This window comes from Taudactylus pleione, unplaced genomic scaffold (assembly GCF_031769625.1).
Source record: "Taudactylus pleione unplaced genomic scaffold, aTauple2 ptg000517l, whole genome shotgun sequence".
NCBI lineage: Eukaryota > Metazoa > Chordata > Amphibia > Anura > Myobatrachidae > Taudactylus > Taudactylus pleione.
In genome coordinates, this window is record NW_028284919.1 from 5,483,209 (window position 1) to 5,509,192 (window position 25,984).

Genomic DNA, 25,984 nt, shown 5'->3' on the forward strand with positions numbered 1-25,984 from the left:
AGGGTGCTTGGATTGAGGGGCTGGCTCGTCATCCTCTATTACCAAGACGGAACTGACAGCTCGCACCAAAGCAGGAATACTAATTTTTGACCGAGTCTCCACCTCCTGCAGATGAGGAGAGTCGGGGTTAGAAACATCAGCAACCTCTCAGTCGTCCGATGACATCTCAGACTGAGAGCTGTGTGGACTGTGATGACAACACAGTACGCTTAGCAGGCTTTAGGGGATTCTCACCCTGCAACATGGTCTGAAGGGCAGTAGAGGAAGCCGCCAGGCTCTGCACTGAAGTAGAGAAAACATCTACACATGGTGGAGGCACAGGAGGAGTCTGCCTAATCTGTTGTGGTAATCCCTGTGAGGGAATATGGGTCTGCTGCGGTAACACATAGGGGGAAAAACGGTCGGAACAGCTACGAGGCCAGCAATGGAGACCAGAACCTGAGAAAAGGCAGCCCAAGTGGTCTCCTGTACCGGTGCTGGGGGGTTTGAGGTGCCTGGTGGATTATAACACCTCACACATAATCCATCCCGACCAAATCCTCCTCGCTTAAACCTGCAGCACATATTCTGCAAGATAGCAGAATGGGTGCTGAAGTGTGCTCGTTACCCTTGTCAGACACATCTGTAGAGTAATATAACACACAATATGGCACTGGGTATAGTGCAACCACGAGTATATAGGATACCAGTAGGAGAGCAATACACTGGTCCTGTCTGATGCTTGAGTAAGCTGCAGGAGCCCACAGCCTAAATATGGCACAGTGCACCACACAACTGTATGTGACAAATATCACAAATATTTCTATAGATGTGAGGTATAGGACCCACTCTAACTACACCTGTATTAGGGCAGAATCAGAGAAAAAGGTATAGATATATGCTGACAGAAGAAAAAAAGACAGGCAGCGCTAGCATAAATAAGTTTTGGTTATTTCATCAGGTAGGAAAGTTTCAGAGCTGGTCACTCAATCTTGTAGGCCCCAATGTGATCCTAATTTTCAATAATTGGAATGTTAAAGTACAGTATTTAACCAGTATGATAATCCTCTTCTCTTGTTCTTTTTGAGGCAGAAGGCTCCCACTCTTTACTCTGTTTTGTTTTTTTTAATTTGTATTTTTTGTTGTTTTACGAGGATGTTTTTTTTCCTCCTTCAGTCCACCAAATCCTCTCCTGTAAGGCTTGGTTAAACATAACTTGTTCCCTGCAGGCAAAGTGTATAGAGGTAGGAACACGGACAAGTATATAGTTGTAAGTACACTCCTCCTGCACCCACTATATGCACCAATGTGATCCTAGTGTTCCCCAATAGACTTAAAGGATTTAACGTAAATATAAAAATTATTTTTCTCCCTCATTATTTCCCTTTTTGAGAGTGTTGTGGGATTTTTTTTGTTACTTTCAATTCAAGTCAAGCCCTCTGGTCTGTTTAAGCATTAAGCCTGTGTTTAAAGTGTAACTGTTGCTTCAATACTAAATATCTTTACTTATTAAATACCATTAGCTCAACTTTCTGCTGTTTTTACAGTCCTGGGTGACTTAATGAAAGTTAAAGGAAAAAAAAAAAAGTGCTTACAATTGCTCTGTTGCCTTATCCTATTTTCTATAGAGATGACCAGGGTTGGTTGCATGCTGCAGTCAATGTTTATCTTGGCCTTTTACCTTTTGCAATGCGCCTCTGCATATTTGAGGGGACAAGAACAGTAAGTGCTGGATAGGTAGAAGTGATGATTATTCTTTGTTTACCACTCAGTGAATATACAATCAAGTTGGTGGCATGGGGGGAAGCCGACTGACGGAATCCCGACCGCCGGTTTCCCGACTGTCTAATCCCGGCAAGGGTTAAATGACAGGCATCGAAACTCCGACGCCTGTCATTTTACCTACGCCGGGAGCCCGACACCCGACTTACCGATCGAAGGTAAGCCGGGTGCGGACAGCCGCGGGGGGAGGGTTAGATTAGAGGCTTCCGGGCAGGGACTTGGGGTTAAGCATCTCCCCCCCCCCCCCCCCCTCCCCGGGGGGGTTAAGGTTAGGCACCACCTGGAGGGAGGTTACGTTAGGCACCCCCCACGGGAGGCTTAGGTTTAGGCAGCGGGGAAGGGTAGATTAGGCCCTTGGGTGGGGAGGGGGGGTTTTGGGTGTTAGGGTTAGGCACCCCTAAGGGAGGATTAGGGGGGTGGGGGGTTAGGTTTGTTTGTACTTACCTTTAGCGCAGTTGGGATCTTCACCTCTGCCGGGCTTGATTTGAATCATACCAGTCCCGGCATGTGCACTATGATCTGGCTTGCTAGAAAAATATTATTTGAAAATTCTTTGGCTTTCGTTACTTAGGTTTATTTATTTTTATTTTTTTTTGTCTCTCTTCGTAGTATTAGAAAAACTAACCGTTCAGCATGAGTATGGGTCAGATGTGTAAATATAGATATATATATATTTTTTTATAAGTAAATACCTACTAATCTAATATCTGTGGATAATATCAGAATGTTATTTGAATGTTGTGATGTTGAGGATAAAATTTTCCAAATTAGACTTCCTGTCAGTAGTCCCATGTGAGGGACCCGCAGCCTGACTTGAGTCACCTTTCAGAGGGGCAAAGTGTGACAATGTAGAATAATAGCTTGCCCTCGGTGCACAGTATATGTAAATACACTGTCAGACCTCTCAAGTTTTGTCAGATATGGGAACTTTAACATCTATATTTTAGGATTATATTATTTTTTATTTAAAACAATTTCTAGATTTATTGGACCTTTTAACGGAATGCCACCCTTATTTGAAATAGATTCGTTGCAGTCATTGGCAGGACAGTTTGGGTTGTCATCATTTCTTTGTACTGTCATCGATGACGTGTTTGCCCTCCTTTCAACCGTGTAATCTTGCCCATTTAAAGGTTACACCCTCTTCTTTATGAAATGATTGCTACATAGATGTTTGAATATTGTGTATATTTGGCGATATAGGTAATGCTCTAATTACTGTAACCAGCAGTCGGCGATGTGATTATTGATAAACCTTTCTATACAATGACCTAGCTGACTTCATCGAGCCTCTGCTTTCAATTTTGAGTAATCTTAAGAAACACTTAAAGACTGAATTAACATTTCAGTTGAAGTAAGAAACATAATTTTCATCCTGTCACATAGTGGTGACCTTTTGTGACAGCTTGTCTCTATTGGAGGGAAGTATTTTTATGTGCTGATTAAAGATGTCACTTGAAACCATTTTATTACTAGGGATGGTGAAATTAATCTTGACACTTAGAGCCAGATGAAAAATAATTGCTGATTCACAGCATTAACTGTGTATGCGAGTCTTTTGCAGCCAAGAGCAGGAGAGATGGTAGGGGGAGGGGGGTTCAGGAGGGAAAGATCACATTTCTCGTGTTTATATGTTTAACTTAATAACCCCTTCCCATACAATGTCACCTGTGCTCTTCGCACCACCCAAAACATTCACAACTGCTCTGTTTGAAGTTCCTGTTTAATGTGTTTAAGCTCCCAATACAGTGCATCAGGATGCTAATGTACAGTGCCTTCTAAAAGTATTCACCCCCCCCTTTGCATTTTTCAGGTTTTGTTGCCTCACAACCTGGAATTAAAATGGATTGAAGGTGTGCATCATTTCAGTCACATAACATGTCTACAACTGTGAAGTTGTGTTTATTTTTATATTGTGAATCAAACAACATTTAGGACAACATAACAGAAAACTTCAGCTTGCATAACTATTCACCCCCCTAAAGTCAGTACTTTGTCGAGCCACCTTTTGTGGCAATTACAGCTGCAAGTCACCTTGGATAAGTCTCTATGAGCTTGCCACATCTTGCCCCTGGGATTTTTGACCATTCCTCAAGGCAAAACTGCTCCAGCTCCTATGTTGGATGGTTTCTGCATGTGAACAGCAATCTTCAAGTCTGACCACAGATTCTCAATTGGATTGAGATCTGGGCTTTCACTGGGCCATTCCAACACATTTAAATGTTTCCCCTTAAACCACTCGCGTGTTGCTTTAGCAGTATGCTTCAGGTCATTGTCCTGCTGGAAGGTGAACCTCCGTCCCAGTCTCAAATCACAGGCAGACTGAAACAGGTTTTGCGCAAGAATATCCCTGTATTTGACACCATCCATCTTTCCCTCGACTCAAATCAGTTTCCCAGTCCCTGCTGCTGAAAAACATCCCCACAGCATTATGCTGCCACCAGCATGTTTCACTGTGGGGATGGTGTTCTTGGGGTGTTGGGATGTGTTGGGTTTAGGCCAGACACAGCGTTTTACCTGGGTGGCCGAAAAGTTCAGTTTTAGTCTCATCTGACCAGAGCACCTTCCCCCATACATTTGGGGAGTCGCCCACATGCCTTTTGGCAAACTTAAATTGTGTCTTCTTATTTTTATCACTAAGTAATGGCTTTTTTCTGGACACACTTCCATAAAGCCCAGCTCTATGGAGTGTACGGCTTATTGTGGTCACATGCACAGATACACCAGTATCTGCTGTGGATCTCTGCAGCTCCTTCAGGGTTACCTTTTGGTCTCTGTGCTGCCACTCTGATGCCCTCCTTGCTCGGTCTGTGAGTTTTGGTGGGCGGCCCTCTCTTGGCAGGTTTGTTGTGGTACCATGTTCTTTCCATTTGATGATGATGGATTTGATGGTGCTCCGGGGATCATCAAAGATTTGGATATTTTTTTTATAACCCAACCCAGAATTGTACTTCTCAACAACTTTCTCCCTGACTTGTTTTGAGAGCTCCTTGGTCTTCATGATGTCATGCCTCTTGCTTAGTGGCGTTGCAGCCTCTGGGGCCTTTCAGAAAAGGTGTGTTTATACTGACAGATCATGTGACACTTAGATTTCACACAGGGGGACTTCATTTCACTAATTATGTGACTTCGGAAGGTAATTGGTTGCACCAGAACTTTTGAGGGGCTTCATAGCAAAGGGGTGATTACATATGCACATGCCAATTCCCAGAATTTTATTTCTAAAGATTCTTATATATATATTCACCAAACGTCCCTTTACAAGAACAAGGCGGCACTCCCAGTAATGATGGTACAAAAACGTGTATTGAATAATCTTGGTGACACTTTATATCATCGACGTTTCAAGGTCCATAGACCTTTTCATCAGGATGGGTCACGTAATATGTGAACAAGACAATCAAACCTGCGTGTGCAGGCATCTTGCCTTATACAGCTAGGATTCTCCTCCCCGCAGCGCTGCCGCCCGAGCAGGAGGCGGGCCACCCGACTAGCCGGAAACCGGAAATGACGGAGGAGATGACACATGCGGCTGCCTAGCAACCCCTAACGCAACACACCTCTCTGGCAAGCAGCGCTGTGGTGTAAGGAGAAAAAGTGAATCATACCAATAAATCAGACCATGTACATAACACATGGAAATTAATAAGTGAAATATGCAGTGATACGAGTGATACATTTAAAAAAACATTAAAAAGGAGGAAAAAATATATATACACAGTGGTAGCTTAAATATTATATATATATATATATATAACATAATCAAAACATTGCTGAATCTATCCTAATAACCGAACCCAGAATTATCAGGAGACATAAGGCCTAACCTCACTCTTCTAGTACTTTTTCTTAATGACATGAATATTTCCAAAACACTACATTGTACAAAAAATGGACTTCAAAAAATATATATATATCCATACATCACTATCGGCAAAAGATGAGCTAAGTGTTTCAAATTCCTCAATGTAAATGTCTGGATAATTGGCCTTATATAAATTAACTCCATATGGACCGCTCATAAGTTAGACCATATTCATATCACAAATGCTAAATAACTTGTAGAAACAGTAAACTACAAGCCCCGTACCCAAAGGCTATCAAAAAAATAAAGAAAAATGGAGAAACATAAAGAAAAATATTGGGAACAGGACATCACTAAATGTAAATGTGATATTCACACAAACACATTCAGGCTAAGGGTTTCATTAAGCCCTCTAGGTGATATTGTGTCAAGTCTATGGATCCAACGAGCCTCGCATTGACTCAATTTCTTACAGAGATCACCACCCCTGATGTCTTTTGGAATGTGATCTATGATCTTATATTTTAAAGCTGCTAGGGGATGATGTGTATTTTTGAAGTGACGCGCCACAGGCTGATCACTTTCACGTCCATCCAAAGCCGCTCGAATGGCGGAACGATGGAGCGCCATGCGCTCTCCAAAGGTACGGATTGTATGACCCACATAATATAGCCCGCATGGGCATATAATGATATATATATAACAAATTGTGTTTGACATGTGAGAACATGACGAATGTCGTATTTGCGGCCCGTGTGCGGATGTTTAAAATAATTACCAGATTCCAAGTATCTGCAAGTGATACAAGACTCACATTTATAACAGGCTGTTCTTTTCTTTTGGACCAGAAAATGCGTACTAGGTACACCAGTACTAGATGTAATTCTAGATTTTACTAAGATATCCCGCAAATTGTGTCCCCTTTTGTAACAAGGCAAATAGATATATAGATATATATAGATATATATTTTTTTTTCTCATTTCACTTCACCAAATTAGACTCTTTTGTGCAGATCATCACATAAAATTCAGAAAAATAAAAATTACTTACAGGTTGTGATGTAACAAAAAAAGGTAAAAAGCCAAGGGGGTGAATACTTTTGCAAGGCACTGTATGTACTCCTGATATTTAGTTGAGTATAGGCTGGGAAGGTTATTGAATTAAAGGGTACTTAGGTGTTTTGTCCTCAAATTGATGTTAGGTGCAACTCAGTAGTTTATCTCAGCTGTCAAAAGTGACCGGGAGCCATTCAATTGTTTTGGGTGACCAGCATGGAGGCTGCACTTACTGTGAATTTCTGCTTGCACACTCCTGAGGTGTGAGCCGAAAACAACGTAACGTTTGGCTTTGGGGCTGGCTCGAGAGTGCCAGGAGAGTCTTAACTGCAGCACGCCCGGTACTTAGCACAGATGAAACCACTTAATGCGGCTAATTCTATGCATTAAGGTGCAAGATTGCGGCCATCGTGACGATCACAGGGCTTGTCTCACAAACTGTTAAATAGCTCCCGGGCTCTTTAGACTTGAGTGATAAACAATTGAATCACCCCTGTTGTGTTCAGGTGGTTTGTTACAGAAGATATCATCTACACAGTATCTTAAGGAAAGTTGGCTTGGTGAAACAGGATAACGATATATTCCTCTGAATATGTACAAACATTGTACAGTGCAATAGCTTTAGAATATATCCACATTGTCACACAAGTCCCAGTGATGGCATTGAAAAAGAATGGTGAAGCCATGAAACAGTTTATGGTCTTAGAAGTGTAAACTACCTTCAGTGTTTGAGGAGGTTAAGTTGTTTCATTGCACGTGGCCCCTACCTAAGCAGTCATCTCTTACATACTACAGAGCTTTCTGCAGAAGCCAAGGCAACCCTGATGGAGTTTGAGGAAATGGAACGTCAGCGCAAGCAAGGTCGCTTTGTTAACAGAAGAGGTGGCAGAAGAGGAGGCAGTTATGCCATGCCTGGCGGAATGGGAGGTCAGAGGAATGACTTTACTGACAGGAGGAACCTGAGAAATCGTGCAACCCAGGGGGTAACTATAAACCACTTACATTAATAAAAATGATGTTAAGTTGTCAAGTCCCATAGGGCTGTACATTTATACAGGCCATAACAAATTCTCAATGTTTACTTGTCCAATTTGAAGATATAATAAGTACCTCAATACAGGCTAACCAATTGTCAACTTTTATTCACTTTGTAAAAACAGCCACTGCACTACGTTTAAATCTAACCATGTCTCATGCTCCCTGTAATTTATCAGCAGGCTCAGTCAGTAAGCATTGAGGGAACAGAAGAGGTTCCTAGTCTCTGATGAAATCTCTGCTTATGTATCTGTGACTATGCTGTTGCAGTATTACTTTGCCTTTTTGGAGGCTATTTTTCTTATTTTTAATCTAGTATGGGCAATTAATAGGGTGAATTTTGGCCATTTTCCCCGCACCTGGCTGCCAATGTAATACGATTTATAATGGAGATTTTGTTGAATTTTATATAACATAGGGTAATACATTCCTAATTCCATGAAATTGTTGCATCTGTTATCAAAAAAACCTCCAAAGAATCATGAATTTATAATCCTGAAACCTTCATAAAATTTAAAAGGGACTTTCTGATACTGAATACAAATCCATATTTTTTCTTATTCTGTAATTGATTTCATGGAATTAGCCTAGTTTATTTAAAATTTTAAATCAATCCTTTATTTCTTTTTTTAACAAAGCACATAACTGTGTGGCACATACAGCTGCAGGTGCCCGTACTGGCGTGTGTAATTGCATGCTCCATAAATAATTTTTTTGAATAGGTGAAATTTTATTTTTATTTATGCGGATTCTTTATCGGGGGCAGAGGCTCCAATAAGAATTGGAGTTTTGTCAGTAACTGAATTGTATTTACTGTTTCCCCAGCAACCTATTCGCAGTATGTTCATGCAGCAGCATATACAGCCTCTCCTTCCAATGCCACGGCCCCGTAATCCTTCATCTGATGGGTTACCCTCACCACAACAAGAAAAGTCAAGAATGCGGACTAACGTGGCAACACCTCAAAAACAGCAACCTAAGAATATCCATATTAATCCCCATTTCAAAGGGAATGTAGCACCAGTGCAAGGTCAGATTTCCATTTGTGCTTTACTTTAACATTAGAAGTGTTCATTGTACAGATGTGTACATCTAGCCTCAATACGCCACACAGCACGAATTGCGTGCTTCTCTGCTAGCGTTGGGCATATGTGCTAAAAATGCGTTGCCACTAGGACACACCAGCAGACTGTGCTGATTAATTTGATATGCGTCACTTGTATATATGTGTTCACCCAAGTCTGTATATGAACCACAACAGAACTTGAAATAAAAAAAAAAAGCTGCGTCGGCTACATTGTAGCACTTCACATGCAGATTCAGTGACTCTGGGCCTGATTCAGACCCGCTCGCGAGCGCTGAGTGCTCGCAAGCGGGTCGATGTTGGCCCAGTGCGCATGCGCACGACTGAGCCGGCTCCGTCATGCGCAAGACCCGGATAGCGACGGGCAAGCCTGCTGTCGATGTTGAGTGACAGTATGCCCCCTTTGGTGGGCGGCCCGGGTCGTGGCTAGCCAGACGGAGGCCTTCCCATGGGAACGCCTACCGTCTGGGGCCGGCCCCACTGACATCACTAGTGATGTCAGTGGGAGTGCTGTCGGCTCTGATAGAGCCGAAAGCACTCTAGAGCTTGCGGCAACGAGACCCTACCACAAGGGTCTTGCCGCAAGCCCGATGGTCGCGATGGTCTTGACCATCGCGACCTTCTTCCTGGCTGCTCGCTATAGCTGTGGTTGGTCACCCACAGCTGTGCGAGCAGCCAAGAGGCCGCTCAAAAAAACAGAGGGCTGGCCCTGATTCAGAGCGAGCGCTCTGTCAGAGTGTCCGGCTCTGAATCAGGCCCTCTGTCGCACACAGATATACAAGCGTTACATTAATCAGCACACGCAAATAAGATGCCCGGCTCTAGCAAAGTCTCATGGGACCTGGAATGTTGTGAGGGGCTTTTTAGCGCGAATGCAGCAAAGATGTGTAAGGCCACATCTGTAGATGTTTCTTTCTGCTTCATTATACTTATGGTCTGTGTTCTTGCCTTCTTTGTCACTGGCATAGTAGCAAAGCAACGTAAGAACATAAAAATAACAGCAGTGGCATCACCGGGTGTAGTGACACCTGGTCCAGCAGTCACGCGTGATAAAAAGGGGCTGTGTCCACGTGGCCAAGCCCCCTGATGTGGTGTTTTGGGGACATGACCGCATGTCGCTCCACGCCCTCCTCATGTTGGGGTGTTTGCCCAGCGCTCCAGCTACCATCAACAGTGTGTGGATGACGCGCGCATCATCCATCACCGCTGCAGCTCTGCTCTGTCACCATCCAAGGGGGTGACACCAAAATAGATCAGCTATGCTATTTTGGTTTCACCCCTCGGTTGGTGTCACCCTGTGCGGCCTGCTGCCCCCTAGTGACGCCACTTAATAGAGGATGTGTGTGTATACTGCACTGTACAGGGTAACCTTGGTTTTTTTTGCATGTACTTTCCATTATTTTCTGGAATGAATACATAGAACATGGTTTATGGACTTGTTCCAATGCATGTGTTTTTGCAAACAAATAAAAATATTTTTAAATTTTTTTTGGGGGGGGGGGGGTTTATAGTTTAAAATTTTAGATAAACAATTAGAGAAAACAATTATGGGGTCAATCCAATTAGCCACGAAGGGTGCGAGTCGCGGTTGCAATGGAGTTACAACGCCGGCAACGGACTGACACCTCGCACACTCTGCGACCCACTCCGTGCCCGAAATTTGCTGAATTTTGCTCGTAGCCCTACGGGAATCCAGGCTGCCGTAAATTGCCGTGATGACTCGCGCCGGCGAGATCGTCGCGGTTAATAGGATCGACCCCTAGATCTGGAATAGAAAGAAGAAAACGGAAATAATGCACAATAGTGAATAGATGCAAACCCGAAAATATGCAGAGGATGCACCTCTCTATAGAAAGACAATGTTAACCACTTAACTGGCGTGGTCGTATGTACTGCACCCGGAGCCACAAATGCTTCCTCTGGCAAGGCTGCATTAAATGCAACAACACCAACCACTCTGTCCCCCGGTAACTGCAGAGGAGATCCATTCTACACAATTGTTAAATTATATTGACTGAGGTACTCTCAGATTTTGGTTTATATACCCATATTGCTGCATACAAAAATCGGCGAATCTGGGGCGAGATCATGCCGCGAGGAGGGTAAGATGAGGTCTTTTGTCAGCGTTTTAATGTCTTTGCAACGGCAGCGCTCTCTCCTAATTAAATATTTGCATTAATGAACAGGTGTAAAATAATATTGCCTGTGTATATGTAAGGTACATTTATAATATCTGTCTTTTATGTAGTGTGGTTTAACCTCTTTATTTTTTTTATGTAATACTGTTCTGAATTTGCTCAAACTATGTTTTATATTTAATTTTTTTTAAAAATGGGGTTAATGAAACTGACTAAGTAATTTAGGAGCGTAACCCTCTGAGCCATGTTAATTGGGTCAGTATAAATGTCATAGTTATGTGACCATTGCATGGAGAGAAGAAAAAAAATAGCGCTGTGTTTTTCATTGCAGTTCCGCTGCTGCCAGTCCCAAGCCAGCCTCGTCCAGCAATGGGTCCACCAAGGTTTCCGGTGAGTATTAGCTGCTGCTGTCTCTTATGGATTAATATGCATAGATGCTAAAACAAGAAACATTCTTGCTGGACCAATATGTAATCTTTTCATTTAACCTCTGTTTTGTTTGAATGTTCTTCGTTTGTTTTTTGGGTGGGTGTGTGTGGTGAGGGGGGGATTGCTCTTTCACTGGTCCATTAATGACCTTCTATAGATGTAAAGTTTTAGCCAAATGCAGAAAAATGGCCAGCGATAAAGGAAACTTTGCTAAATTGTAGACCCCAAGCACCTAGGCCTGTCCAGCTTTAACCCTTTTACATGTGTAATCAAGTCGGAAACTGATCCTGCAACATCATTAGGGCCTAATTAGGCTGTGGTGATATATATTTATTATTATTCGTATTTATATATCATATAATTTTTTTAATCAGGTGATTATTGCAAGTACTTAAAACATGTGCTAAAAGGGAAAAAAATCAGTAGGTCCTCTCAGTACAATTGGATAGCCTGTGTGTCACATAAAGGGTATTACAGAGTTTACACTACCATACAGGCAACACAATCACTTAGACCCAACAGTGAAATGAGAATTGATGGAGATGCAGCCACTTGATAAAATTAGTATCACTGCATATGGCTGTAAACAAAAAAAATTAAATAAAACAAAACATATATATATCCTCAGTCACAGAACCCCTCATTAGAAATGATCGCAATGTGAGACCGGAACCAGGAAAACCTCGCCATGGGAGCATTGCTGGCACTTGGAGATGTCATCACCAAGCACCGGAAACTTCAGCTCTCCCCTGAACACCAGAGTAGACCAACTACCGTGTGGGGGTGGTTGTCTTTTCGGAAGGCTGTGTGATGTCACAGCTGTCACTGGGGAAATGGGTAGCGAGAGATTACCCTTGTATGAAGCGTGGATGGGGTAAAAACGGCCTGCACCATACAGGGAGGCTGTAATCTCTCCCTCCCCGGTGACAGCTTCCGAATACCACCCAATCAACATGCTGTAAACGGGTCCTGGGTCGGAAGACCCCGGTTACCCGTTACCACTGAGCATGACCAAGGTTTTACCCACGTAAAACCCTGCTAGAGACCATCGAAGAAATGCCGGGTGAATCAACCTGGGATTTTTTCCTAGGGGCCTTTTCCCCTGAGCCGCTACCCAGGTTGACACTGCAATAACCCGGGTATTTTGGCCAGTGGGAAAGGGGTTATTTTGTATCCACAATGTCCAGGGCATTCACTTTGAAGTATGGACCTTGCCCATGCTCAAGTCTGTAAAGCTCTGCAGAATATGTCTGCATAATATAAATAACTTAATATATAATAAATAATGGACGAGTACTAGTAAACACCTGAAACTCATTTGTGTATTGCAACCCTGCTGGGCTACTATAGCTACCTTTTTGTTTTAAGTTTTACTGGGCTTATTTTGAAACACTGTACAAATGACATAAATAAACTAAAACATGGCTTCTTTTGGCGTTGGTGAAATGTCTGTGTTCTCTCTGCTTTTTTTTTTTTTTTTCTTCAATTTAACCACAATGTAAAAAAACTACTGAAGCTTAACTTATGTTCTAAATTGCAGCGTTCACCAGGAACGAGACTAGTTTTATATAGATGAATAATGTCTATGTGAAAGTCTGTGCATTAATTATTTTGCATGGCCCCTTCAGTCTCTGTAGACTCAGTCTTTGATCTTGTGAAGAGAGAAGTTTTTAACATTATATGTAGATATATATTTTATAGACAGATCACACTTGCCCATATGTAGGCCTTAAAACCACTTTATAAGAGTACATATAAAGTCTGCCTTGTTTCTCCCGAATGTATTGCTAGTGCTTACATGAGACCATTACCAGTCCAATAAGATTACATAGATAGAGAAATGAATATGTCCCTGGATTGTCGCATATTGAACAGGGGCCATGGTATCAGGTGGCAGGGAGTGACTTTTCCTGCTCGATGCTTTTACATGGCATTTCATGGAAATTATGCCTGAATGAAACTGCTGTCCCAATTTGAATATGTGTGTATTGACATATGATACTTGCATATGCAAAATTGAACTTTCCACTGGACTCCAATTTAAGCTTTAATTTTCCGCATCTACTGTCTTCATACACAGTGTAAGGCTGAATAATGCTGCTGGTTGAAAAAGTAAAAGAACGTTGCATATTTTGTCATATCTAATGTATAAGTCGTAGTGAACAGATGCAACATGAGATTCCTCCAGCTGTCAAGTCTTGTCAAGCTAGTACAGAGGGGATGCAGTTTAAAATGCAGCTTACATAATATTGAACATCCTCCATTTGCTGGTAGGTCTCTGATTAATTACAATTACCATACATTATCATACCATCACATTTAATCATATCAGTGAATTCCCTTCTGCTGTTGGCTCATCTTAATAGGGCTGCTTTCACCCATGCTATTTAGAGCTAGCTTAACTGTCCCTTGATTAGGAAATGGAATACTTGTGAGAGGCTAGAAGTGTGTGTGTTGAGATATGTATCCTTACTGGCAGGGTCTTTGTAAGGTGCCCCTTTCTTTACCTTGTCTGACAAGTCTTCTAGAACAGTCTATAAATAGTGATTTGCCATATTGTTCTAGATAAGAAGCTAATTTAGAATTTGAACAAGAAGTGATAGTGTGTGATGTTTTTAATTTATAGTATTTTGATAATTTGAATCATATGAAAGTCTACCTACAGTATGTGGTGCTACCCCGGTATTTCTACTTCAGGGTCCATAGGGGGTCCACAGGGTTGACCTTGGGGTATAGCTGGATCTGGATCCACGGGCACCACGCAGTTAAAGCTTTGCTGCTCCCAGGATGCACTTGGGTCCGTCCTCCTCTATACCCCGCCCCGGCCACAGGCACCTCAGTTTTAGTTGGTGCCCGGCCGGAGTCGGGTCACCCTGTCGCAGTGGGGCTGCAGGAGCAGCCCCTAAGCTTTATTTTAAAAGAAATTTTTTATTTTTTTCTTCTTTTTTTACACTTTTAGAGCGGCAGCATCAGACTGTCCTTTAGGACGTCCACGCTGCCGCTCCTTCTCCCCGCTGGCGCCGCGACGCCAGTACAGCTCTGGGGATCGTGGCGGGACCCCAGAGCCTGTACTAGCCGGGCTCTGGGGACTCCCTTGACTGCTGCCGGACGCGACGGGGATCAGGTAAGCCGCGGGTCGCCGCGTGCGGCGCCCCGCGGATACTTCAATGCAGTCAGGAGCCTCCGGTCTCTGGGGACAGACCGGAGGCGCTAGCGGCGGCGGCGGGCTCCCCCTCAATTGAGGAATACCCCGCGTGTCCGCTAGACCACCAGGGTATCAGGCTGGTAGCGGGACCGGCAACCCGGGGGTTAATTGCTAGCCAGGGGAGGCAGCCTTCCCTGTCTAGCGGCTCCTCCCCTCAGCTCAGCGCGCCTTTCAACAAGCAGTCTGGCGTCGCTGAGCTGCTCTTATCTCTCGGCCACTCCTCCTCTGAGGTCTCCGGCGGCCATCTTTACTGGCACATCGCAGACTCCCAGGCGGTATCAAGTGGACCGGTCCCCCTGTGTACCTCTCCCCTGCTAAAGGACAGTGTACACAGCGCTATAGCCCTCCCAGACACTGAATCTGGGCGGTTGATTGTAGCGGAAGGTGCAGTGAGTATAACTTTTCTGCATTGTATGTGACTATTGCTAGTGCTGCCTGTCTGTGACTTATTCTCCTTACTGTCAGCTTATAACTATCCCTTTCCTTCTCCTACGGCCCGGCAGGTGTGTGGGGGAAGGGCGTTTTTCTGAGACCCTCACATATATAAAACACGTATTTGTGGGGTCAGTCACATACTGTTGTGTGCTACACAGTACCATATCTGGGCTGTTGTTTCGCATACTGGTGAGTGCGCGGGTGTTAAAACCGTAATTCCTCTGGTGATACCTATTTCTTGTGTATCTACGGTATCATGTCGGATGAGGAGACTGAGCGCTCTGTGGCTCCTGTGCTATTTTCCTGCAGACGCTGTGCTGCTGGAGTTGATGGGGAGGACTTATCTCAGGATGGTCTGTGCGGGCGGTGCCAGCTGGTACCGGGCCCCTCCAACCCCCCTGTATCACAGGACCCTCCTTGGGCGATGTTTTCACAGGTGCTGGCGTCTATTGCGGACCGGTTATCGGTCCCATCAGCGGTCCCTTCTAGGGCGTTACCGCAGCCCACCATCCCCCATTCCCCGAGGGTTCCACAAATGTTGCGGTCTTCCCCCGGGGCCCAGACTGTGGGTCCTTACTCGGGACTGCCTGTGTATGTGCAGTCTTCCCCAGGGACGTGTCAGTCTGTAGTGCCTTTGCAGAGTGTTGCTCCGACGGCTCCTCCGCCTTGGGTGGATGTTCTATCCAGCTCCGTACAGAGTCTGGCGGCTTCATCCTCGGCGTTTCAGTCTATGTTGCAAGGTGATGTGCCACCAAGGGTGTCTAAACGTCCGGTTGTGAGTTCACTAGCTGCGCAGTTGTCGGACTCGGAAGTGTCCTCAGATGATGGAGAAATCCATGAGGACTCTGACTCTGATGTCATGGGGCAGGAGGTGGAAGCTAAGTCCTCCATTAATGTTCCAGCCTTAGGGCGGTGCGGGCTATCCTACATGTTGAGGATGATGCGCCGGCTCCTAGGTCGAAGTTTCCTAATTTTAAAAAGGCCAAGGTGACCTCAACTGTGTTCCCCCTGTCTGATCAATTATCGGATCATATGGCGGCGGCCTGGCAATTACCTAGTAAGAGGTTCCATCCACAGAAGAGGTTGGCGGCGAACTATCCTTTTCCTGAAGCTCATTGCAGGAAATGGGAAACTCCGCCGGCGGTGGATTCCCACGTTACCCGCTTGATCAAAAGCGCGACGTTGCCATTGCCGTCTATCTCCTCTTTGAAGGATCCCACGGACAGGAAGGTGGAGACTTGTTTAAAGTCCATTTATTCTCTTTCCGGGGCGGTGGCTCGCCCGTCCATGGCTATCTCCTGGGTGGCTAAAGCCATTGAGGCATGGGCCAATGCCTTGGAGGATACCTTTCCTGATGAGGCTCCGGATATCCAGAGAGCGTTAGTGGGACAGATGCGGGATGCAGCTTCCTATATTGGGGAAGCGTCTTTGGATGCCAGCCTGCTCACTTCTAGGGTGTCGGCTGCAGCGGTATCTGCTCGGCGCTCCCTGTGGCTGAGGTCCTGGAGGGCTGATGCAGATTCAAAAAAGGGTCTGGAGGCCTTGCCTTTTAATGGTGATTTACTATTTGGTCCGGATTTGGACAGAATAGTGGATACTTTGGCTAAGTCCAAGTCGGCTTTTCTCCCTTCGGCCTCTGCGCCGGCTAAAGTGAGGAGCTCTGCCTTTCGGTCCTTTCGGGTTCAGGGTAAGGCCAAGGGCCAGTCCTTCCCGAGACATTCGGCGACCAAGGCCGCACCCAAGCCCAAGAAGCAGGCATGGAGTGCTCGGCGCCCTTCTTCCAAGCAGGAGGATAAGCCTGCTGCCTGATGGGACGGGCCTCTCTCTGGGGGACCCCAGAGTGGGAGGCCGACTTCTCCAATTCGCCCAGTGTTGGCACAATACCACCACGGATGCCTGGGTTCGAGAAGTAGTCTCTCAGGGGTACGCCCTGTCTTTTCGGTTCAGGCCGCCCCACCAGTTTTTTTGTACGAGTCCTTCTCTGGACAAGACCAAAGCTGGTCAGATTCAGGTAGCTATAGAATCCTTGCTACAAGCAGGGGTCATTGTTCCCGTTCCGCAGTCTCAGCGCGGGACGGGGTACTATTCTACTCTGTTTCTGGTACAGAAACCCAATGGTTCTCATCGCCCTATCCTGAATTTGAAGTCTCTGAACAGATACCTCAGAGTTCCCAGGTTCAGGATGGAAACGTTACGTTCCATCATTCTGGCGATGGAACCCGGGGATTATATGGTCTCCCTCGATATCCAGGACGCCTATCTCCATGTGCCCATAGCACCGGCACATCAGCGGTATCTGAGGTTTGCTATCCTGAACCATCACTACCAATTTCGGGCGTTGCCTTTTGGCCTTTCCACGGCTCCGAGGGTGTTCACCAAGGTGATGGCGGTTATGGCTGCCCACCTTCGGGGTCAGGGTCTACGTCTGTTGCCGTACCTGGACGATCTTCTGCTGCTGGCGAGCTCCCCGGAGGTGCTTCTTCGACATCTCCACCTGACCATTGCTTGTCTTCAAGCACACGGGTGGTTGATAAACTGGAAGAAGTCCTCCCTGATTCCATCACAGCGGATGGTTCATTTGGGAGCCCTGCTGGATTCTCGTCAGCAGCGGATTTTCCTGACTCCAGAGAAGGTCTCCTACCTGCAGCTGCGGATACACAGTTGCCTGAGCAGTTGCCGCCTGTCGGTCCATTCAGCTATGAGAGTTCTGGGGTCCATGGTGTCGACATTCGACATGGTGGAATTTGCCCAGTTCCATTCCCGGCCCCTGCAGGGGCTGATTCTATCGGAATGGAACGGGTTACCTCACCGGATCCGCTCTCAGATGCTGGTGTTGTCCGCGGAGGTTCGGCAGTCTTTGGCTTGGTGGCTTCAGACGGTGCATCTGGTCGAGGGGCGCCCCTTTTGGATCCCGGACTGGGTCCTGCTCACGACGGATGCCAGTCTTCGGGGTTGGGGGGCAGTGACCGGCTCATTATCGCTTCAGGGTCGTTGGTCCGCGGAAGAAGCACTTCTCCCCATCAACATCCTGGAACTGCGGGCTGTGTACAGGGCCCTGCAGTCGTCCGGCCCCGCTCTTCACGGAAGGGCGGTTCAGGTGCAGTCCGACAACGCCACCACGGTGGCGTACATCAACCACCAAGGGGGAACTCGCAGTCGGGCAGCAATGTCGGAGGTGTCTCGCATTCTTGCTTGGGCGGAGTGTCACGTTCCAGCGATCTCGGCAGTCTTCATTCCCGGAGTCCTCAATTGGGAGGCGGACTTCCTCAGCCGTCACGATGTGCATCCCGGGGAATGGTCGCTTCACCCAGAGGTGTTTCAGCTACTCGTGGACAGGTGGGGGCTGCCGGAGCTGGACTTGATGGCCTCCCGTCACAATCACAAGTTGCCCGTTTACGGGTCAAGGACAAGAGACGCAGGCGCCTGTCTGGTAGACGCTCTGTCGGTGAAATGGACGTTTCACCTGGCGTATCTGTTTCCTCCGATATCCTTACTTCCTCGGGTTCTGCGGAAATTCAAGCAGGACGGCGGCACGCTCGTGTTGGTGGCTCCGGCGTGGCCCAGACGTCCTTGGTACTCCGATCTGAGGTGCCTCTCCATCGACGCTCCGTACCTTCTTCCTCAGCGTCGGGACCTGTTGTCTCAGGGGCCCTGCCTTTACCCGGATCTGGGTCGGCTGTCTTTGACGGCGTGGCTCTTGAGACAGCCGTCTTGAGGTCTAGGGGTTTCTCCAGTTCAGTGATTGGTACCATGCTTAGGGCACGCAAGCCTGCCTCCGCGCGGATTTACCACAGGGTGTGGCGCACTTATTTTCAGTGGTGTGAATCCAGAAACTATGATCCGCAGGTGTTCCGGGTTTCCAGAATCTTGGAATTTCTTCAATCGGGTTTGGACCTCGGCTTACGCCTGGCCTCTCTGAAGGTTCATGTGTCTGCTTTGTCCGTGTGGTTTCAGCGACGGATTGCTACACTGCCAGATGTTTACACCTTTTTCCAAGGTGTTCTCAGGATCCAGCCTCCCTTCGTGCCTCCGGTGGCTCCGTGGGACTTGACGGTGGTACTGAGGGTCTTGCAGGGTCCTCCTTTTGAGCCGCTTGAGTCGGTGGAGCTCAAGTGGCTGACGTTTAAGACCATTTTTCTCCTGGCAATTGCTTCGGCCAGGAGGGTTTCAGAATTGGGGGCGCTTTCCTGTCGCCCTCCTTTTCTGATTTTTCACCAGGACAGGGCAGTGCTCCGCACGCGTCCTGAGTTTTTGCCCAAAGTGGTTTCAAAGTTCCACATTAATCAGGAACTTGTTGTGCCAGCTTTTCAGTCACCTGATCTTTCGGCTGGTGAGGCTTCCTTGGATGTGGTCCGGGCACTTAGAATCTGTGTGGACCGGACTGCTTCGGTTAGGAAGTCGGATTCTTTGTTTGTCCTCTTTGGTTTTCACAAGAGGGGTTGGCCTGCCAACAAGCAAACGATAGCCCGTTGGCTTCGTTCAGTTATTTGTGAGGCTTATGCGCAGGAGGGTTTACCTGTGCCAGCCTCTGTTAAGGCTCATTCCACTCGTTCTGTGGGTCCCTCTTGGGCTGCTAGACGTGGCGCCTCCGCTGTTCAGCTGTGTAAGGCGGCTACTTGGTCTTCAATTCGGACGTTTTTGAGGTTTTATGCGTTTGACACCTTCGCCTCTCAGGATGCATCCTTTGGGCGCCGGGTACTCCTTTCAGCACAGGAGCGTCCCCGCCCTTAGTTGAACTGCTTTGGGACATCCCCAAGGTCAACCCTGTGGACCCCCTATGGACCCTGAAGTAGAAAACAAGAGATATGGTAAGAACTTACCTTTGTTATCTCTGTTTCTACGAAGTCCATAGGGTCCACAGGGCGCCCGCCCTGACGCACCTGGCTTCAAATGGGCTGTGTGGCTGGTCACCGGTTTTCCGTCTCCCATTTCTGTGAGTATGGTTTCTTGTGTGTTCCAGTCTTCCTTCTCTCTGTTTAGTCTCCTCCTCCGGCCTTAGCTGCTTACCAACTGAGGTGCCTGTGGCCGGGGCGGGGTATAGAGGAGGACGGACCCAAGTGCATCCTGGGAGCAGCAAAGCTTTAACTGCGTGGTGCCCGTGGATCCAGATCCAGCTATACCCCAAGGTCAACCCTGTGGACCCTATGGACTTCGTAGAAACAGAGATAACAAAGGTAAGTTCTTACCATATCTCTTGTTTTTGCACTAGTTAATACATTTTAGACATCCCTGGTCTGTCAATTAGTATGTGTAGTGCTCTGTATTGAATCAGGTCATATTGGAAGAATAAACTGTTCATAATAATAGGTGGCTCCTACCCAGCACGTTAACACTACTCATTGTTTTCTGGATCTTGCAGAAAATTACATATAAAATCATATGGTATCAAGATGACACTTAATGTAAGTGTTGAGGGAATTTAAATGGCTCCTCCCCTGCTATTAAAGTAATCCCACACCTTACTGGAGTCTTGATGACTGTCTCATATTGTCTTTTGTACTGCCACTTGCTGGGTTGCCTGGTGATTTTACTTTCAAGTACATGGTTTGGATAGTTTTGGGGTCGTATACTGCACATTGTTTGTTTGAACAGTGTGGCTGTGAATGGCCAAATATACCCATGGCAATCTGTGTGTGGCCAGTATTCTAGGAAGAAAAAAAAACAATTGTAACTAAAATTTTGTTTTAGTTTGTACTAGAAAAGTCAAATGATCATAATACACCATTTGTTATCAACACTGTTTTTTCCGAAATTATGGTCAGGCTCGTTTTCGATAATTTAAAGAGAACATTAAAGGCTAACTACACCTGCAGAGGATTGTGTATTCCAGACAGATTTGTTATAAATTTTTTGTTATTATCTTTTGGATTTGGCAGCAAGCTGATGCTGTACTTATTGAAAATATTAAATATTCTCCTTGAAAATACACATTTCTTCTGCTTTCAAGAGCGTTGCTAAAAGTTTAGGAATATTTTAGATTTTGTATTTTTGTTTTGTTTACCAGGTAAAATGTTTCTGTTTACACTTTTCTCTTTCATCCTCTAGGGAACACTGGAGGATTCTAGACAGTGGGGTACAGACTGTGTTAAGTGGGAGCTGGCACTTCAAATTTTACGAAGTGGGACTAGCTCCTCCCCCTCTATACCCCCCTACAAGCCCACTTTGTTTGTTTTGTTTGTGCCAGAGGGGAGCTGGTTGTGTATGCACACTTCTCATCAGGGTTTTTAATTAGAGCGCTGCTGCGCTGAAGTAAAGAAGTTCATTTAGGACAGACAGGCTAAAGCTGCACTGCCTGTCAGCGTAGATGGAGCTGCTGGTGGGGACCCGCTCGCAAGTGCGCACACTTCGCCTGGGGTCCCAGACTACAGAGACCTCCGTCTCCACTTAAAGGGTTCCAGATGCCGCTGCTTGCAGCGCGCTTAAGGTCCCCCATCAGTCATTACCGCAGCGGGCAGCTCCGTGAGTATTCCCTGACTCCCCGACTAGCGGGGGCGGTATATTCAGCAGCAGACTGCTCTGACTAGCGGAGCAACCAAATGGCAGATATTAATGTGCCTAAATAGCTCAAGCAAATACATGGCACTCTTACTATGGCTCAACATGTTGAGCACAATACATAGCGCGTTTATAGTTAAATGAGGTGCCATAGCAGGGAGGCGGAGCTTAGCTTCGGATGCTGCATGAAACTGGTAGCCTAACCTGGACTGTAAGTACACAGTGGGGTTTAGGCTGGTCAGGAGAGCATTTAAGTATCTCTGATTACTTCTTTATATGCCTAGCGTTTTCTGGCACTGCTAGGAGCGCTATTAGGGCAAGTGTGTATCCCAGTTTCTTCTTTTGACCTTTCTCACTACACTTTACTGTTGTTTGTGTGGGGTCTGTATGTATCATGAGGCTCTAAGGTGTCTCAACTGTTATTTACCTGCAAATATTGTGCAGATTAGTTTACACAGGTACAGTCATCTAACTCCTTATTGTGTAACACAAATTACCACTGCGGCACTGGCTTTGTGGAGTTTGTGTTCTCCCTGTAAAAATTGCATCCTGATCAAGAATCTTCAGGGATGTCAAATTCGCCGTCTTGGACGGAGCAGGTTACGTTAAGAAAGCAAATTAACTTTGGGCAATTGTCTGATGAGAGATAAGCTGCTGTTAAGGAACTTATTCTGTCAGCATAGCATATAGGTGAAGCTGCACCTTACCTTGGAGAAACGTCCAATGACGTTTGCCTCAACCCCTCCAGTAGGTAATGTAGTCGTGTAGAGCGCTGTGGCTTAAGCATTGGCATATTTCTGCTGAGCTGGAGGCTTCTCGGACAGATAAGAGAGGCTCTAGAAGCATGGGGAAGGTCCATTAGCTATATTCATGGGATCTCAAAACCATGGCTCTTTCCCGTACCACTAAACAGTGTAAGATGGGATAGAGGCTTAGAGGGGTATTCAATATGAAACTTTAACTTCACTGTCGAAGTTAACGTTTCATATCGGAGTTTTATTCTGCGGTAAGGTATGGTGCGCGCTCCCGCTTATCCCCATATTCAATATAAAATTAACGAAAACGGGAAACTCCGAAGTTGGATTTGCGTAAAGTTACTAATTTTTCCTTAAAATAATTGTAAGACCCCCCCTAAAGTTGTAAAAACATGGGGGAACACTATGGGTACCCCCGTTTTAGCCTTTAATTGAAAGTCGGGGATTTAAATAGCCGCAGCAGGTGTTTTTTTCCCGACATTGAATAAGTGATGCAGAAGAGCACTTAGGTTATTTTTTTCGTTTTTTTAAGTGGTCCCATCAAATTTGGGGTACATGAAAATGGGTACTAGCATATTTTTAAGTCCCTAAAGTAATTTTTAAAAGATTCTGCATTTGTGCACCTGCCGCTATAATTCTATTCTAGAAAACATCTGCCGCATACTTGCAGAATAGCCCTGAACCTATTTCCCTATTGTTAAACAATTTTTTCCAATTTTTTTTTTTCTTTCACCCCAAATTTTAAAATTATTTTTTGGGGTGTCCCTATTTTTTGTTTAAAACTTTTTCTGACACAGTTCTTTTTTAAATGTCATTCCCAGGGGTGCAGGCTATTTTTTTTGAGCCTGCACCCCTAAACCCCAATTCTGCACTTTTTTTCGACACCTATTCAATGGTGAAAACTTATCCCCGTTTTTTATCAAAGACTTTTTCAAAACTGCGATAAGTCTTTGAAATTGAATATGGTGTAAAACTAAAACCTGCGATAATGACGTCATACCTCCAATATTAACGCAAAAACGATGTTATCGCACCCATATTGAATACCCCTGTATTTCTAAGTCCAGTATTTCTAAGTCCACCAGTTATTGCAGGTACAGGAGGAAGACTAGTCCTGCTCCACAGTATTTCTTTATAAAGAAACAAAAAATGTCTACATGGGAACATCCGGATAAAGACATTGAGCAGGAGATTGAAGAATACTCTCAAGTCCATTTATACAACTGCAGGTGTGATACTGCATCCTGTCGTTGTAATCTGCTGAAGGAGGATGCAGAATCGAAGAAAGCTGTGAAAACACTTCCATTCGCGGATAGTGTATTACTTGCAGTGCATCCAGATAAATGAATTTCTCAAGTTACTGGGGGTAAATCTTCTTATCTACTGTCTGCAGCTTATCCCCCTAGAAGTTCTTACTCTGGACCCTCGTTTCGGTCCTTTAGTGCTCCGGGTTGTTCACGTGGTGGTTTCACAGGAGAAAACTTCCCGTGTTTCCGGGAGTCGGGGCAGAGTCACAACAACATCTACTCAGCATGAGGTTAAGTACACTACCAAGCCTAGACATGACTGGCTTTCCTCTCACCTGGGGGATCCCAGAGTGGGAGCACGTTTTCTGGACTTCAGGGAAGTATGGAGGGAATCTTGTACAGACGCTTGGGTCCGGGATCTTATCACTCGGGGATACAAGTTTGACTTTGTCTCCTCCACCTTGGTTTTTTTTTTTTTTAAATACAGGTTTGCCAGTTACTAACGACAGGAGTATCATTTTACAGCAAGCTCTACACTAGCTTCTATCTACGAGAGTGGTGGTCCAGGTTCCCAGACATCAGACCGGACATAGTTTACTCCACTCTCTTCAAGGTTCCGAAGCCTGACTACTTGGTCAGACCTACTCTGAAGAATCTCAATCTCTACCTAAGGATTTTCAAGTTCAAAATGGAGTCTCTTCAGTCGGGGATTGAGGGACTAGAGGATGGCGAATTCATGATATCTCTGGATATCAAGGACGCTTTCCTTCACATCCCTATCTGACCACCTCACTAGGCGTTTGAGATTCGTAGTTCGGAACTCTCATTTCCAGATTCGGGCCTTATCCTTGAGCTTATCAGTCCCCAGGATATTCACAAAGGTCATGGCTGTGATGAGGACTATCCTTCGGTAACAGGGGATCACTATTATCCCTTACCTGAATGATCTTCTGCTGAAGGCCCATTCCAGGGACCAATTACTGTAGAACATCACAGTAAATCACAGCCGTCTAATTCGTCATGGGTGGATTCTGAATTTTCCCAAGTCTCATTTGCAACCGACGCAGAGGCTACAGTTTCTGAGTATGCTCATGGACCCCTTATGTCAGAGAGTGTTCCTCCCTCAGGAAAAGCAACTACCATTCAGGAGATGGTGAGGACGGTCCTTCAACATCGTCTGGTATCAGTGCATGTTTGCATTCGACTCCTGGGGAAGATGTTTAGGGCATTAGAGGCCTTTCCTTACGGACTATTTCACTCCAGGAAATTCAGCTAGACCTCTCAGTGGACAGGATCCCATCTTTTCCTTCACCAACAAGTATGGTTAAGTCCCAGAACTCGGACACCACTTCTCTGGTGGTTGAACTTGATGCACCTACTGGAGGGAAAGAAATTCAGAGTGTGGGATGGGACTCCTCACCACAGGCATGAATCTGAGAGCATGTGGGCTGTGATTCAGGAACATCACTTCCAAGGCCGCTGGACATCACAGGAAGCATGTCTGCTGATATACATATGGGAATTGCGGGCAGTATTCTACGCTATTCAGACAACAGATCACCTGTTGCAGGGCAGAGCAGTCAGGGTCCAGTCGGACAACGCCACGACAGTGGCATACATTAACCAAGGCGGCACCAGATGTCGGGCGGCTTTAAAGGAGGTAAGCCGGATTCCAACCTGGGCGGAAAAGTTCGCGATGGGAATCTCGGCAATCTTCATTCCAGGCGTAGAAAATTGGGTGGCAGACTACCTCAGCCGGCAGGACCTGCAACATCCGCAGGTTTTTCAACAGCTGGTCCAGACGTTGAGACGTAAAGGGATCCCATCTAAGGTAATCCCTACTATGCTTAGAACTTGGATGGAAGTTACTTCTAAACATTACCACCGTATTTGGAAGACTTAGGTTTCATGTTGTGAATGTAGAGGGGCTCCTACAAAAATTCAACCTAACCAGATTTCTGCTTTTTCTGCAAGCAGGTTTCTCTGCCAGTCTACGGTTGGGTTCTCTGAAAGTTCTATTTTCAGCTTCGACGTTTTTTTTCCAAAAGAAGCTGGCCTTGATATCAGAGGTGCAGACTTTTCTGCAAGGTGCGATTCGGTTACAGCCACCATTTTTTCCTCCCACGGCTCCACAAGCTTTAATTTACTTTTTCCTTTTACCATAACGGGCGAGCAGCACCAGACTGTCCTCCGCCCCATCACCCCTCCGCGATGCTGTGACACTGAGCCTGTGCTAGGTACTCCCGGCGGGGCTCCGAGGGGGACTAGCTATCAGGCTCCCCAAACTGCAGCCTGGAATCCGGAGGACAGGTATAGTGGAAACCCGTTCGCGGGAACCCGCATCTTGGTGCACTCTTTCCTCCCGTCTCAGGAGACAGACTGGGGACGCTGATGTGGACACTGGTTCGCCCACGACTCCACTAGACCACTGGGGCACAAATATACTGACGCAGAGGCAAATTATAGAGGCCGGGGGACCCAGTGGTTAACGTCAACCAGGGGGATAAGGTGCTCTCCCTGCAGCCCCTCCCCCAGTTCA

At 45.9% G+C, this 25,984-nt stretch overlaps 1 protein-coding gene across 6 annotated transcripts in view; it reads left to right on the forward strand.

Annotated features, from left to right (window-relative positions):
* RBM33 (RNA binding motif protein 33) overlaps positions 1 to 25,984 on the forward strand; it is a 146,667-nt gene that overhangs the window by 48,846 nt on the left and 71,837 nt on the right. For all 6 annotated transcript variants that reach the window (XM_088450369.1, XM_088450367.1, XM_088450365.1 and 3 more), the window contains exons 8-10: positions 7,418 to 7,605; positions 8,483 to 8,687; positions 11,211 to 11,269. In XM_088450369.1, the coding sequence (XP_088306495.1) occupies positions 7,418 to 7,605; positions 8,483 to 8,687; positions 11,211 to 11,269 (452 nt within the window). The remainder of the gene's footprint in view (positions 1 to 7,417; positions 7,606 to 8,482; positions 8,688 to 11,210; positions 11,270 to 25,984) is intronic.